This window comes from Megascapheus bottae, chromosome 3, assembly GCF_031878675.1.
Source record: "Megascapheus bottae isolate mThoBot1 chromosome 3, mThoBot2.hap1, whole genome shotgun sequence".
In the NCBI taxonomy this organism is placed as follows: Eukaryota; Metazoa; Chordata; class Mammalia; order Rodentia; family Geomyidae; genus Megascapheus; species Megascapheus bottae.
The window spans coordinates 502,723-519,841 of record NC_143511.1 but is presented as its reverse complement, the minus strand read 5'-3'; the positions used below and the strand labels follow the sequence as shown (position 1 = coordinate 519,841).

General features: G+C 38.7%; 1 protein-coding gene across 7 annotated transcripts in view; it reads right to left on the bottom strand.

The window, feature by feature from the left end:
* Positions 1-3,792: 3,792 nt before the first annotated feature.
* LOC150064754 (uncharacterized) overlaps positions 3,793-17,119 on the bottom strand; it is a 55,261-nt gene continuing 41,934 nt past the window's right edge. For 6 of the 7 annotated variants that reach the window (XM_090329425.1, XM_090329426.1, XM_090329423.1 and 3 more), the window contains 3 exons: positions 12,276-12,358; positions 10,441-10,948; positions 3,793-4,046 (listed from right to left, as the gene is read on the bottom strand). In XM_090329425.1, the coding sequence (XP_090185551.1) occupies positions 3,871-4,046; positions 10,441-10,948; positions 12,276-12,341 (750 nt within the window). In that variant the 5' untranslated portion in view covers positions 12,342-12,358 and the 3' untranslated portion in view covers positions 3,793-3,870. Of the gene's footprint in view, positions 4,047-10,440; positions 10,949-12,275; positions 12,359-12,964; positions 13,158-17,119 lie in introns of those variants that run through there. The other variant, XM_090329429.1, reaches the window with a different exon arrangement.

The following is a 17,119-nucleotide window of genomic DNA, read 5'->3' as shown; positions in this document are numbered from 1 at the left end:
GAAAAACTTGGGGACAGTGCCAAGGCCCATAGTTCAAGCTCCATGACCAAAAGAAAGAAAAAAAAAGATGAAGAGCTCTCAAATTCATTTTATGAAGCTAATAACCTCAAAGTTTTTACAACTGTATACTAAACATGGAGTACATCTCTAATCCTAGAAGAATATTGGAGTTGGGAAGAATATTAGGAGTTCAAGTCTAGCCTGCACTACATAGTTACCCTATCTGAAAAAAAATTTTAGAGGAGCCAGGAGGATAACCTATTGATAGAATGCTCACCTAAAATGCACAGAGACCTAAGTTTGATTCCCTGTACGACGTACAGTAAAAGCCGGAAGTGATGCTGTGGTTCAAGTGGCAGAGCAGTAGCCTTGAGCAAAAGTGTCCAAGGACAGTGCCCAGGCCCTGAGTTCAAGCCCCAGGACTGGCAAAAAAATTAGAAACTTTATTTTTTATTTTATTTTATTTTTTGCCAGTCCTAGACCTTGAACTCAGAGCCTTGGGCTTTCTCAAGGCTAGAGCTCTACCACTTGAGCTACAGCACCATTTCTGGCTTTTTTTCTATGTATGAGGTACTGAGGTTTTCATGCATGCTAGGCAAGCACTCTACCACTAGGTTAAACTCCTGGCAGTATTAGGCTAAACTGGCCAGAAACTTTAAAAAAGTATAACATGCATAAAGGAAGTTTATAGTTGTAAGAGCATAGCTTGAGAATAAAAACTTATGAAAACACCTAAGCACATAGCTTAAGAAAACCAGAACATGGGGTTGGAGATCTGACTCAGTTGGTAGGATACCAACCAATAAGCAAAGCATCAGGTACTGAGTTCGTCTTGATCTTACAACAAAAATAAGTGTGAACATGCCAGAAAGGTCCCTCTGGCCCATTTCTAGACCGTGTCTTCTGCTAAAGAAATTAGCTATGCTGAACACAACATAATTTTTAATACCAGATCTATTTTAAATACTAGTGCATATGAATAATTAAATAGAAGCAGTTCAAAAATGGAAAGTGAATGATTTCATTTATATAGAAAAAAATCAAGCAAAATGTTATGAAATTAAAATCAGAAACAAATTCTAATATTACACCATAAAATATGTAATATTAATTTACCTATTCAATGGTATTTATTTCCTTTATTCTTGGCTCATGCTAAACCATATACTTTATTTTTTAATTATATTTTATTGTAATTAATAGAAGGGTTACATTATAATTGCCAGATAGAAGGTGCATTACTTAACAATCATTGCTACCCCTTCTCATGTTTTTGTCCCCATTTCCTTTCCCCACCCCTCCCCCTCATCTTGTTTTTCCCCCTTCCTTATCCTATTTCAAATAAACAAATAAAATATATACAATATATCAGATAACAAGATACTGTAACAATATGAGATAACCAAGGGACAACAAAAGAGATGAGAAATAACACAGTATATTAAGAACAACAGTCACACCTTATATGGCTTTTGTTTATCTTGGAGGTCCTTTTATTTAGCTTCATCCTATATGGCCTCATGTATCTAGGAGGAGAGTTCAAGATTTATACTAATTATGACAAATGAGGTAAACCATTGAGCCTATGTTCCTTTGAATCTGGCTTACTGCACTTAATATGTTTTTTTCTAAGTCTTTCTATTTCCTTACAAATGGGGCAATGTCATTCTTTCTGATGGCAGCATAGAATTCCATTGTGCATAAATACCACATCTTGTTGAGCCAATCATCAACTGAGGGGCATTTGGGTTGGTTTCCTATCTTCGTTATGGTAAATAGTTAAAGAATATACTTTGCTACAAGCATTTTTATTTTACTAAAGACTTATGAATAGTACATAATTTTAATTGTTTATTTTTAGCTAGGGTCTGTCTATGAAGTTGAGACTAGCCTTGAACCCATGATCTTGTCTCAGCCCCTCAAAAGCTAGGATTGCAGCCATGCACCACTTCAACTGATTATATATTTTTTACCCTCATCTTTAAAGACAATTTAGCTGGTTATAGAATTCCAGATGGGTATATTTTCCCTCTGCATGACAAATATATGATTCCCTAGACATTGTCATCAATAGTTAACTTAAGTTCCATTGTCAATGTTATTTCTTTGTAACACATCTCCCTTTGGTAAATTATATTTCCCTATGATTCTTAATTCTATGAAGTTTTCTTATTTCTGGCATAGGTATGTGTGTGTGTGTGTGTGTGTGTGCACGCATCTGTGTCCGTATGCCAGTCGTGGGTCTTGAACTTAGGGTCTGGGCACTATCCCTGATCTCTTATGTTAAGAGTTAGGACTCTACCACTTGAGCCATAACTCCATTTCCAGCTTTTTGCTCATTAACTGGAGATGATATTCTCACGGACTTTCTTGCTCAGCTGGCTTGAACAACAATCCTCAGATCCCAGCCTTTTGAGAATTTAGGATTAGTTATAAACCACCTGCACCTGGCAAGGTGAATTTTTATACTAATTGTTCACTGAGATTTTTCAACTTAAGGCCAGGTTTATCACTTCTAAAAATGATTAGTCACTTTAACTTATTTTTAATTGTTTGCAACGGTGATCATTGAAGACAGGGACTCTTGAATGTTCTATCACTGAATTACATTCTCAGTTGTGAACATTATACAACATATAAGTTTCTTCAAGTTTAATGTTAAACACCATTTTTTGTTCCCAAACATTCTATGCCCTCAACCACCCTCAAATTTTATCAATTCCTTCTGTCTTACTATTCTATGATCTAGAAGCTTTTCAGTGCTATATTCCAAATCATCAAAGCTTTCTCTTTAAATTTCAGTTTATTATTTGGATAATTTTTACTACTATTATCTTAATTCTTTTTTGGCCAGTCCTAGGGCTTAAACTCAGGGCCTGGGCACTGTCCTTGGGCTTTCTTATGCCTAGCACTCTATCACTTGAGCCATAGCACCACTTCTGGCTTTTTTCTGTGTATGTGATACTGATAAATTGAGCCCAGGGCTTCATGTGTGCTACCACTAGGCCACTCTCCCAGACCTGAATTTATTTTTCAATATAAATATTTCCAAGTTCTTACCTTTAAAATATTCCTATTACTATTCCAAGGAGATGAGTTCACCTTCCTTATACCTTTGAGCAGCTGACATAAAAATTCTCAGATCTCTATATCTAGAGGGATGAATACTTACACTAGCCAAATTCTTCAACTGGTTGAATTTATTAATTTTTCTTAGATAGGCTTTCTTCTGTGCTTAAATTGGGAAGTAGATGCTGGTAATTTAACCTAGGATCACATGTAGGCGAGAGAATGGTTTTGGAGATATTCTTTTTTTTTTGCCAGTCCTGGGGCTTGAACTCAGAGCCTGAACACTGTCCTTGAGCTTTCTTTAAGGCTAGTACTCTACCACTGGAGCCACCGCACCACTTCAGCTTTTCTATGTATGTGGTAACCGAGGAATTGAACCCAGGTCTTTGTGCATGCTAGGCAAGTATTCTACCACTAGGCCAAACTCTTGGCCCTAGAAGATATTCTTATTTACAAATTATTCCTGTTTAGACTTTGTTTTTGCTTGGACATTTTTTCTTGCATGCACAATTTTTTTCCCTTATAGTATGTGCTAGAGCCCCGATTCAAATGGGTTTTATACATTTAAACCAGGCTTGTATTAGCAGATAAACTTAAATTTCTTTTACTTAATACTAATGTTTCAACTTGAGGCTTTCTAGAGGTATTGTATTATACAGACTCAATCCAGATGTATATTGGATACCTCTTCTATATAAATTCAATGTTATCAAAAAGCAAAACTCCATATTCAAGATATTTTAATAAACCAGACTTTCCAGTTAAAAATCATGTTTCTTCTTCTTGATTACCAACTTGAGGCTAAAAAATCTTATGAAGTAGAGGAAGGAAAATAGGAGGCATATCCTGGCTCTTTACAAATCTCTTCTCAGAATCATACTTGACTTCTGTGAATGAAATTTTAGAAATCTTCTTCAACTTCACAGCCCCTGTAAAGTATTTGTATTCCAGATCGGGCAGATCGAAGAATTGTTTTTCTAAAAAGAATCATATTTACAAAGCATTACATGGTGATTTTACTTTTGATCTGAGCTGCTTTAATAAGCTCCTCCCTGTTGGGAGAAAGCAGTTTCAGAAGGTCTATAAATGAAGGGAGAAGCTATGGTTATTTGTCTCATCTACTACATTCCCTTAAGAAAGTATAGGTCTGGCATGCTGGATTTGAATGGAACCTACACAGAGCCAGAGCATGTAAAGGGAGTGTCTCCTTGGGAGTTCATACATTAGCAAATGGGGCTCATGGAGACATAATGGGCACTTACAACAACAGGGATGAGAAATTCATCCTACATGAGATGTAGAAATAAAAAGACTAGGAAGTGGTGCTGTCACTCAAGTGGTAGAGCACTAGCCTTGAGCTGAAGAGTTCAGGGTCAGTGCCCAGGTCCAGAGTTCAAGCCCCACAATCAACAACAAAAAAATTAGAAAGAAAAAGACTGATCAAAAGGCTAGAAGTGTGATCTAGTGGTAGGTGCTTGCCTAGCATGCATGAAACCCTGGATTTGATTCCTCGCTACTACATACATAGAAAAAAATGGAAGTGGTACTGTGGCACTGTGGTAGCTTTGAGAAAGCCCAAGAACAGTCTTCAGGCCCAAAGAGAGAGAGAGAGAGAGAGAGAGAGAGAGAGAGAGAGAGAGAGAGAGAGAGAGAGAGAGAGAGAGAGAGAGAGAGAGAGAGAGAGAAAGAGGGAGAGAGAGGAAGAGAGGGAGAGATCAGAAATACACAGATGTTAATCTCATTTCTTCCAAGATGGTGATATAAACCTTGAGTATAAAAAAGCAAGCAGTGGCATTGCTTCTCAGCTCTTAGGCTAATATCAAGTGCAAAAGAGTAGTGGCTTAGGTAGAATCTGGCTAATCTTAGCTAGAGCCCTTCCTTATACTTTGAGAAGCTAACATAAAAATTCTCAGATGTCTCTATCTAGAGAGATGAATATGTCCCATAATGTTTAAGAACCTATCAGCTTGAACACCATTACTCATTACATTCAAAGAGCCAATGAGCCAAGGGAAACCAAGTCAAGAAATATGCTTACCCCTCTACTCAGCAGTCATTTCTTCTTTTCTTCCTTAGAACTCTTTTCCTGCCTAAAAATCTAAAACCCAAAGCAAACAATCCGAACAAGAAAACCAAGAATAAAGATAAGGTATTGAGTGTAAAACCACAGACAGACAAGAAGACCATACAACAGATAATAATGTAGAAAAGCATTGGCAGGTATATTCTTTTGGGTGACTTCACCATTCTGTCCATATGATGAACTTTGAACAGGTCACTGTAGCTCATGAGTTGAAGAGATATACATACAGAAAAATAGATATTAGGGATTATCCCTTGAGTTAATCCCTTTCCCACTAGGATAGAGTACACCGCTACCATGATTTCAACAATTTTGTCCCCAGGGCCAAGTTACCAAGTTTCAGGGAGTTGAGATGACCTTCATAAATTTGGCGTCATTTTAGGAGAAGAAAGGGAAGAAATATTTGGCAAGATGGGGATGGCTTTGATCAAAGACATGATTTGTGGTAGACACACTAGATTGACTTCTTTTATGCTCTTTACAACTATATTTCTCAGCCTCCCTCATGGGGACAGGTGACTACTTAATATAAAAAGAAGCCCTCTGAGGGACCCTACTGCATTGCTGGTGGGAATGTAAACTAGTTCAGCCACTCTGGCAGTTTGGAGGTTTCTTGCTGTTGTTTTCTTTTGTGTGTGTGTGTGTGTGTGTGTCAATCCTGGGCCTTGAACTCAGGGCCTGAGCACTATCCGTGGGCTTTCTCAAGGCTAGAACTCTAACTTGAACCACAGCATCACTTCTGGTTTTTCTCTATGTATGTAGTACTGAGGAATCTAACCCAGGTCTTTGTGCATGCTAGACAAGCACTCTATCACTAGGCTAAATTCCCAGCCCCCAGTTTGGAGGTTTATTAAAAAACTGAAAATAGACCTTCCCTACGATCCCACCATACCACTCCTGGGCATCTACCCTGAGCATCATAACCCAGGATATGATAAGGACACCTGCTCAGCCATGTTCATCTCTGCACTAATCACAATAGCCACACAATGGAAACAATCCAAATGCCCCACTACAGATGAATGGATAGAAAAAATATGATATATATATATATATATATATATATATATATATACACACACAGAATGGAATTCTACATAGCCAACATACAAGAAAAAATAATGGCATTTGATGGGAAGTGAATGAAACTAGAGTGAATCATATTGAGTGAGGTAAGTCAAGACCAAAGGAACAAAAGGTGCATGGTCTCCTTGATTTGTGGATATTACATCTAAACAGTACAAGAGCAATGAATGATTCAATATTTGGGTACCCAAGCTTATGGACATGATCTTGGAGATATGAACATAACTACATAGACATAAAATCTATGGTGGGCTACATACACCATAGACATTATTTTATTACATAGATTAATATGTATCTATAACATACAAACCGTCAGCTTAATTTTAATTATGTTCTAAAATCTATGTGCCAGTGATTGTGTATAGAGATTCCCTTCTTGAATACTTGTTTGTTAAACATGACATTTGAAATATGATGTAAAATTCAGTGTTAGTAAAAATCTTAAAAAAAAGCCCTCTGGCCCTTGCTGATTTTTTATACTACATAACCATTCAATTACTCCACATTTCCTTATCAGTTCTGCCTCTCAGGATGAGCAAGATAAGAAAATAAGTTACTTCCTTACAGACTATTTTGGAGACCCCCAATAATATAAAATTTTCATTTCTATCATCTAGAAAAATATAAAAAATTACAAGGCATGTGACTTTTTCAAAGGATTTAAGGATGAAAAGAGAGATTCTAGATCTTCTAACATACTTTTATGATTCTTGGACAGATAACCAATCCACGCTAGGATTGGTGGTCTAACATCTGGGTCCTGAATGCTCTGGGGAGAAAGGTTAATCCCATCAACAGAGGAGATAGATTCAAAAACTGATGTTTCAAGTCATTGGCCCAATTATATATACTACCCAATTGTTCTGCCAAGACTGGAATGAAAAGAGCTGCAAAAAGTGCCTGTCTAGCAGGATGCTGGTACTCAAGCCTGGAATCCTAGAGTTGAATTCAGGTGGCTGAGATATGAGGATCCTATATGGAAGCCAGCCCTAAGCAGGAAAGGCCATAAAACTCAACTACAGGTAACCACCTAAAACCGGAAGTGAAACTGTAGCTCAAAGTAGTAGAGCACTAGCCTCAAGCAATAAAGCTCAAGGACAGTGCTCAAGTCCTAATTTCAAGCCTCATGACCAACAAAAAAAGTTTTCTTTTAAAAGGAGCTAATCTATAGAAGAAATGGAACCTTTAACATCTAAGGTACAGGAAATTATGTTTAAATTTTTCTTATGCTTTAAAAGATACAAAAATCATGACTTGAAAATTTGGGGGTATGTGTTTTTTTTCTTGAAACGTATTTTCTCTATTCTGAAGAAACAGGCATTCTCTTTCTCCCTTCATGCTCTTTACTGAAATGTACTCTCAGTGGGAGGTTGATGGTGTAAGGTTGAAATAATAGACAAAATAATAAATAAGTTGATATTATATTTGCTCCCCAAACTTATTCATAGATGTCCACATCTGCGAGCAACAAGTTTCTGCAGATGAGCTCCCTGGGGAAATTACAGCTTCAATCATTTCTCTCAAGAACAAGTCATTAGAAAAGGTCATGCTGAATCTCACATGTCAAATGGAAAAGCAGAAGCGAATCTAAGGCCAAAGTGTCAAAGTGTCAAAGTAAGACACTTCAAAATAAATCCGAAGGATCTCTCAACAATAAAATGCACTTTTTACAGGCTTCAACTTTATGCAGGAAAAGGAACACCAGTGGAAGAAACAGATCTTAAGTTGAGAGCTAAAAGAAAAGGAAGGAAAGAAAAGAAGACAAGCCTGAGACCTGAACAGTACCAGTTATCAAACAAGGCAAAAATTAAAATATATTTGGCTAATAATTCATGTCAAGATAAAAGATCAGCCTTTTGTATCACTTATATTTGCAGGCCTAATCCTGTAGCTTCAATTACAAAAACAAATGTATAAGCTACTCAGGAGGTTGAGATCTGAGGATCAAGTTTCAAAGCCAGCTCAGGCACAAAAGGACCTGAGACTCTTATCTCCAATTAACCACTAGAAAATTGGAAGTGGGGCTTGGATAAAGGGTAGGGTATTAGCCTTGAGCTGAAGAGCTCAAGGACATCGCCCAGGCCCAGAGTCCCAGCCCCATGATAAATAAATAAATAAATAAATAAATAAGAAGTATGCTTTCGCATTATCCAAAATATATTTGCTTAGGCCAGCTATTACTAAGATTTTAGAAGATTGTGTCCCAGACTTGTTGCCTTCTCTAATAGCAGACCAATTTCAGAGAAATCTCAAATTAGTATATCACAGCCAGTACCTGTTACCTACTTCCTCCCCAAATCTCTATCCCCATAGATGTTCTCCCTATTTTCATCTCTTTGATTATTTCTCCTATTGTAGTGACAGCCATCTAATTGGTCTCCTTAAACTTTCATATTTCCCTTAACCTAAAGAGTTTAGATCATCATTGAAATCGTAGAACTCTTTGATGAGAATATTAGATATATTCCTACAGAAATATACATACAGATATAAGAACATTTTTCAATAAGAACAACTTTAAGAGGATTATATATCCATAAATCCTATATTTCAGCTCTGTCCCAACTCTTGGATTTCAAGTTAATAGTTCCCTATATTTCAGCTCTGTCCCAACTCTTGGATTTCAAGTTAATAGTAAGATACTTCTAGTCTATTATGACTCTGTCCTAATAAAGTACAAGTCAAAATTTTTCACAACACACAGAAGACCTGCCATTTTCCACGCTCAGCTTTTTATTGGTAATAACTTATAGGAAAGCTGAATTGGAAGGTAACTTTCTTTGTAATTCCATATATTAATATATTGTTCTCAAGTCTTTGCCTATATCAGCTTAATATGTTCTTATATTTCAAGACAGCTTAGGTATGACCAACTTTGGTCATATTTATCTTCGCCCTAGAGGAGTTGTTATTCCTGTAAACACTCTCTGATCCAGTAATAACTTCATAGCAAACCTGTAGATTTTCAAGTAATTCGCTTAGATTCATAAATGTTTACCAAAGCTTCCTATGTCTGATTGACTTGGAGAGGGTGCAGAATGCTTTGATGGGAAGGAAAAAAAAGGAAATGGTCATTGCTTCCAGATCATTTGTCTCTCACCTTTCCTGTATTTGTATGTAGTGTTTCAGTATTATATGAAAAATGCATTGTTTCTCTCCTATTTCCAATCTGTGTTGGTGCTCATTTGAGGAAATAGTTTTCAAGTATTTAAAAAGAAAGGAAATGCTCTAAATATTTCTGGCCACAAATATTTAGCCAATGATGTCAATTGATGATGTCATTTTGCTTCCTATCCTTTTTCAGTTTTCTAATAAACAATTGGAATTGTTTAATATTTAAAAAAGCCCTCTGAGAAATAATATTCTGAGAAAACTTTGGCCTCTAAAAAATAGGACATATCTCGGTGGTGGAACACATGTATACTATGCATCAGGCCTTTGGTGTAATTTATACTATACAACAAAGAAATGAAGAACAGAAGATACCTCCCTGCCTAGACTATGGTCCTATAGCCTAGAGGCAAAGGAGGTGCTTTTGGTTATAGAGACAAAAGTCACTCTGTGTGATCCTTTGGCCTTTTATTAGTACCTCTCTATTAAAGAATCAGAAATGAAAATCTTTATTGTTTATGGTCCTTACTGAAAGTGCCGATAGAAATGTAACAATAAGTTTTCTGAATAAAATAATCTCAGGCAAGGCACCAGTGGCTCATGATTATAATCCTAAATACTCAGGAGGCTGAGATCTGAGGATCACGATTCAAACCCATCCAGGACAGGAAAATACAAGAGATTCTTATCTCCAATTTACCAACAAAAAGCCAAAAGTGGAACTATGGTTCAATTGGTAGAGTGCTAATCTTGGGGTTTGGGGGGAAGCTCAGGGAAAGAACATACACAAAACTGTAAAAATCCTTAAATCTCAGTAGAAACAAGTACCTATGGGGGAGCTGTAGTATCTGAGCATAACTGACTACATTACAAAAGAGAATTAAAGTGTCCTATCTAAATAATGTACCTTTTAGGAATGAATCTGGAACATGACTCTGTCACTGACAGCAAAAGCCATAGCCATATACCCTAGAATAAGCAATATATTTCCCTGGGTCAATATTTGATTATTTCCATTTAAGAAAGCCATCTTAATTTTAAATAAGATTTCCACTTTCTTCCTATCATGTGGATTCATCATAAATTACCTGGATTTCCTAGAAGATATGTTGGAATTTTATTTTCAATAGCCATCTCTGAGGGGCGAATAGGCAGGCCAAATAGCTTGAATATTTTGGTACGCTCACTAATTTCTGGAATCATATATTCAGGCTCAGTTTTTGGTTGATCGATAAAAATTTCATAAGGGAAAGTGTGCACAGGAGGATCAATATTACGTTTGGTCAGTCTCTTCCAAGACCTGGAGAGCTGCTCCACTGGGGCGATGGAGTGAAGTAGCAGGCTGTGATAAAGGACTTCAGTCATAGACTTTGGTGTCTCTTCTTTCTCAGTGTCTTCAGTTTCAAACACAGAACATGTGAAAACAGGATGGGAACCTCCTCTTCTAGGCCCAGCTTCATCAATGAGTGAAATGGCAGTCAGGTTTTTATTAAGTAATTTCTGTGCTTCCTTAGGTGAAATACCCCAAGTTTTTAGGAGATTTGATTTCTTGCTTTCCTTATTAAAATTCTCAATGGATATATATAACTCTGGCAGCTGTGGTGGAAAGACAAGAAAAATGGCATGAAATCTATGAAAATACAATAATCTGTGAGATCTCAGGCCCTGGAACAATATATGAACAGAAGCATTTCTCTTCAAAAGATACCTTTGCCTAAGAAAACCAAGTCAATGCTAAAATGTGGGCTCTTAGATGATATTATTTATATATGTCATTTAAATTCTTTGCTATAAAATAAGCTGACTAGTATTGGACTTCAAGGTCTAAGATAGTTCTTCTTTTTCCTTTTTGCCAGTCCTGAGGCTTGAAATCAGAGCCTGAGCACTGTCCTTCAGCTTTCTCAAGGCTAGTGCTCTACCTACTTGAGCAACAGCACCACTTCTGCCTTTTTCTGTGTATGTGGTACCAAGAAATCACACCCAGGTCTTTGTTCATGCTAGGCAAGCACTCTACCACTAGGCCAAACTCTGGCCAGTCTCAGATCTTACTGCCTCTACAATTCTGAGTGACTACCATGAAAGATAGCTCAGTGGGGCTAACTTTACTTCTTTTGACTAAGGATGGATACACACTCACACACACACACACACACACACACACACACATGAATTTTTTTTTTGTTGGTCAATTGTCCGGCTTGAACTCAGGGCCTAGGTTCTGTGGTTTAGGTGGCAGAGTGCTAGCTTTGAGCAAAAAAGTTCAGAGACAGTGACCTGGCCCAAAGTTCAAGCCCCATTAACTGACATATATATATATATATATATACTTTATGTAGAACTTATATTTTATGTATACAATACATAATCATTTGTAGATAATATAATTTATATAATATATAGTCATCTAATAAAATATAACAATTATATATAATTTATTATGATTAAAGTGTTATACAGAGGAATTACCATTTTGTAAGTCATATAATGATACCAATTGGTTTTGGACACTGTCACCCTTTCTGCTTCCTCAATTCCCTCTTCCTGTCCTTGCATAGTTCATTTTCTGCATAGTATATATTGAATACAATGAGTGCATTTGTTTACCCTTCCTCCCTCCACTTCTGTGCTCTTTCTTTGCCTAAAAAGGCCAAGAAAAAAAAAGCCCCAAAGCAAAAACAAGCACCACTACCACCAACAAACAAACAAAACCCCCACATTTTCATTCCCTGGAATTCGTTTTGATGACTAGTATTTAAAATGTTCAAAGGAGTTATACCTTTGAATTCCTCACCTACGAGTACCCTCCTTTAGTTTGTTTGTGTGTGAATGCATAGAATCCTCCAATTGTAATAATCTCAAAGTTTTTACGAATCTTGAATGTAAAATTTCTGGTGAATAATATCATAGGATTTTAAATACATACCGAATATCTCTGATATTCTGGTACCTCAGTGACTATAGTGAAATTGGAACATCCCTTGAAGGACATTGTGCTGGGAGTTTATTCTAAAAAAATCAACAAAAGGCAAAAATTAACAATAAAAATCAGATAAAATACAAAAAGAAGAGGGTAACACATAAAAATCTGAAATTTGGGGCCAAAGTTTGGTTCGATTCCTCAGTGCCACATATATAGAAAAAGCTACAAGTGGTGCTGTGGCTCAAGTGGTGGAGCTCTAGCCTTGAGAAAGCCCAAGGACAGTGCTCAGGCCCTGAGTTCAAGACCCAGGACTGATAAAAATCCTGAAATTTGTGGAAGGGCACTATATTTTACATTACATTTTTATTTTCTGTAGGATTAAGTTTTATAAATTAATTATTTTCAGTATTAGATAAACATACTACACGAGTCTAACTAAAAGACATCTCAAAAACAGGGAAGAGAAAGGGTATTAGAATAGGAATAATTAGGAATAATTTTGAAATACACCTCAACAGTAAATGAAAATAGCATAAAAAGCCTTAATTAAAAATAAAAAAGTATAGGCCAGGAGTTTGGCCTAGTGGTAGAATGCTTGCTTAGGATGCACAAAGACCCAGGTTCGATTCCTTAGTACCACATATATAGAAAAGCCAGAACTGGTGCTGTGGCTCAAGTGGTAGAGCACTAACCTTGAGGAACGTCCAAGAACAGTGCTCAGGCCCTGAGTTCAGTCCTTAGGACTCGCAAAAAAAGAAAAAGCATAAAAAGAGAAAACTGATCAACATGGTTTGAAATATCAGAAAAAAGAAACAGACTATTGAGGAGATAGGTAGTATCAGAAGAAGGTTGGGTTAATGAGGAGAGTAAATATGGTCAAGCCACCCTCCCCCCCCCAAAAAAAAGGAAAAAAAAGAATTGGCTAAGTTGGCCAACTTTACATTATGATAGGCATAATTAGGTTTAGGGGAAAAGGGTACTCCTGGGTATTGAACTCCGAGCCTGGCACGGACTTTTAGCTTTTATGCACAAGGCTGGCCTTGAGCCTCAGTTCCACTTCTGGCTTTCTAGTGGTTAATGGGAGATAAGGGTCTCATAGACTTTTCTGCCCAAACCATGATCTTCAGATCTCGGTCTACTGAGTAATTTGGAGAAGATATGTATAATACACATATCCAAATGTCTTATTTTTACTTTAGAGTTCCTGAAATCAATATACAGGACAAAAAAGAAATGCAATATTATGTGCTCACTCTTTTCCTGTTCTTCTTCTTCTTCTTCTTCTTCTTCTTCTTCTTCTTCTTCTTCTTCTTCTTCTTCCTTCCTTCCTTCCTTCCTTCCTTCCTTCCTTCCTTCCTCCCCCCCCTCCTCCTCCCCCCCCCCTCCTCCTTCTCCTCCTCCTCCTCCTCCTCCACTTCTTCTTCTTCCTCTTCTTCTTCTTCTTCTTCTTCTTCTTCTTCTTCTTCTTCTTCTTCTTCTTCTTCTGCTTTTCCTTCTTTTTCTTTTTCTTCTTTTCCTTCTCCTTCTCCTTCCGTCTTGGGGCTTGAACTCAAGGCTTAGGTGCTGTCCCTGAGCTTTTTTGCTCATGGCTAGTATTCTAACGCACTTTGAGCCACAACACCATTTCCACTTTTCTGATGGCTAACTGGAGATAAGGGCTTCAGAGACTTTTTTGCCTGGGCTGGCTTCAAATTACTATCTTCAGAACTATGTCTCCAGAATAGCTAGGATTATAGGCCTGAGCCCCTGGCAGCTGTCCTTTCTCCTGTTTTCAAGTAGTAGCTTCATAGGCCTGTCTATCATTAGCCAGTTGAAATAAGACTTTACGGTGCTTTTCTTGCTTGGTTCTTGGGGAGGAAAACTTGGTCTCACCTGTTTCACCTCAAGTTTCAGTGCTTTGTGTCAGTGTCACTGTTTGTCTCTTGGTGCTGTCTACCCTTGAAGGCTACTTTCTCTTTTCTTCAACAACCTTGCTCTCATCATTTGTGAATTGGCATTGAGTTCAGACCAAATTTCCAGCATTGCATCAGGTTATGACTATGCATGGAGGGCCTCAAGAGATGGGGCTGGTAGGCCAGTTACCAACCTCCAGAACTAAGAGTCAAACAAATCTCTCTTAATAAAGAAATAAGTCTCTGGTGATTTGTTATGGCTATACCAAAACAAACCAGGAAAGATGGTGCCCAAACACTAGGGACCCAGCCTAGCTCTCTCCCACACAAAAAAAAAGAGAGTTGGGGAGACCCAGGAGCCAACTATCCTAAGAATTCAACAACTACAAATATAGGAAGCAACAGAGAACTACACATACTGGAAAAGGAAAACAGGAAAAGCTCATAAGGAACACACTCAAAGAAAAAGAAACACGAGGATCCCTCCCCTACCCTGAGGGCCTGGGAGCCACAAAAGTGGCCCCACAGGGCCAGCAGGTGCTAGGGAGAGGAACCTGAGGATTCCAGCAGGCTGCAGTATCCAGATGGAAGAATCTCACACAGCCCGTGCTTGGCACAGCACAGACAGCAGCTGAAACCAGAGGGGAGAAACATAGACCAGGAAGGAGCTTTCAACACCATAACAAGGCCCAGGATCAGTGAGTATCCCACTAGGATCCCCCACCCCCCTCGGGAGAGCAGTGCTAGTTGGTGAGCTACAGAGCTTAACCCAGGGCCCTCTCACTCCCACCCATGAAGGATGGGAAAATGCTGGGGGGGGGGTAAAGAACCTAGAGTCCTGCTCCTCCCCCTACACCCCCCTTCCCAAGGCCATTAGACTGGAGATGGACAGGCGCTAAGACCCAGTGCCCCAACAGTGAGTCTGGGGTGTGTGTGTGTGTGTGCATGCACCCACATGCCCCAAAACCTGGGAGGGCACTCTGTTGCTGGGAGCTGGTTGCAAGCCAGCAACAGTGGGGCTACCCAGCTGAGACACAGAAGGTCACACAGCCAGGAATGGCCGAGTGCTTCCATTTTGAAACAGGTGTGCCCTCTGCTCTACTATGGAAAAACAGAAAGAGCAAGGATAGCAACCCCAAGCCACCACTGGTAACTGGAGGGCATACCAGCAAGGGCTGAGTGCTCACTCTGAGAACCAGAAAGGCACACTTCCACCCTACTGCCAAAATCCTGAAAGCGCACACCCTCAGTTGGGCCTGGCCTATACTAACTGGGTGGGAAAACCAGTGACAGTTGAACTATATGGCTGAGACGCAAGTGTGCAACTGCGAGCAACCTTTGGGAACTTGTGGGTGCACCAGCAAAGGCTGCACGCTCGGACCCAGGATCAGGGGTGCACTTCACCCTACTACAATGGTTCCATCTAGCTAAGACACAAGCATGGGCACAGCCAGCAACTGCGAGCTATTATTATGAACCAGTGGGAACCAGTGGACATTTTAGCAATAGCCATACACTCTTATTGGGAATTGAGAACATGCTCCACCTTACTGTGGAAAAACCAAAAGAGAGCACCTACAGCTAGGCCCTACTGCTAGACATCCAGGTGTCCAAGATAACCACAGCTAAGCTATCCAGCTGAAACCTAAGCATACATGCAAATAGCAAGTGAAAATCACCATTCAGAGCAGGCGGGCATGTCAACAACAGCTAGCCCCTCATACCGGGAATCAGGAGTGTGCCCCACCCCACTGCAATAGAACCAAATGTGCACATCCACAGCTGGTCCATGCTGCTGAAAATCTGGTGGACAAGCCCCAACAGTTTTGCTAGTATCTAGCACAATCCCAGGCATATACACAGATAACTATGAACCACTGCTGGGGCCTGGTAGACATGCCAGCAAAGGTGGCATGCCCTTGCTGGAAATCAGCCATACACTCCCCCTGACCCCAGAAATACCAAGAGTGCACACCCACAGCTGAACCTGGCTATCTGAAGCCAGCTATGGAGCTAATAATAATTCATTATTGGGCTGATAATCACATATATGCATAGATACCCGGAGAGAACTACCAGCCCAAAACCAAGTAAAGACTGCCAATAACAGACCGAACTAATAGCAAGCCTGAAGTCCCAATGTAGAAATCATAGAGACAAATCATGAAATTTATAAATAATCAAGGTTCCACACAAACCCCAAAAGGAACTAAGAGGTGAAGAGATGAGAGAGAAGACTCCAGGCAAAGAGATGATGCCTGAAGAGACAGGAGACAATACACCACTCAAAGAGAATTAGACATGACCCAATAAATAAAAAGAGAACTCCCCAAACAATTCCAGAAATATAAACAGGAAATTGTCAAGGAATTTCTCAATTTTAAAAGAAAAATGGAGACAAATTAGATGGAACAATGAACATCCTCAGATCAGAAATGATGGGTTCAATGCCCACAATGCAAATAGAAGCTATAGGTAATACAATAACTGAGATGGAAAATAGAATGTTGGGAATGGAAACTAAAAACACAAGAGCAGGAGCAGAGAGTCATCAATCTGGAAAAATCGGTTAGAATTCACCAAAGAGAAGTCCAAGAATGGGCAGCATAGCCAAGAAATCTAATCTTCGTATAATAGGAATTGATGAAGGGAGGAGTTTCAAACGAAGGGAATGCAACAATTATTCATCAGGATTATAACAGAAAACTTTCCCAGTTTCTAAAGAGAAATTTTCACCCACATAACAGAAGCCTATAGAACACCTAATAAACAAGACCCCAGGAGAAACTCTTCTAGACACAGCATAGTAAAATATTAGACCTGAATAGTAAAGACCTGATCTTAAATACTGAAAAAAATAAAAAAGAGAAATACTACAATGGAAAGAAAATTATAATCAATGCAGACCTCTCTATGCAAACCCTCAATGCAAGAAGAGCATGGAAAAATATCATC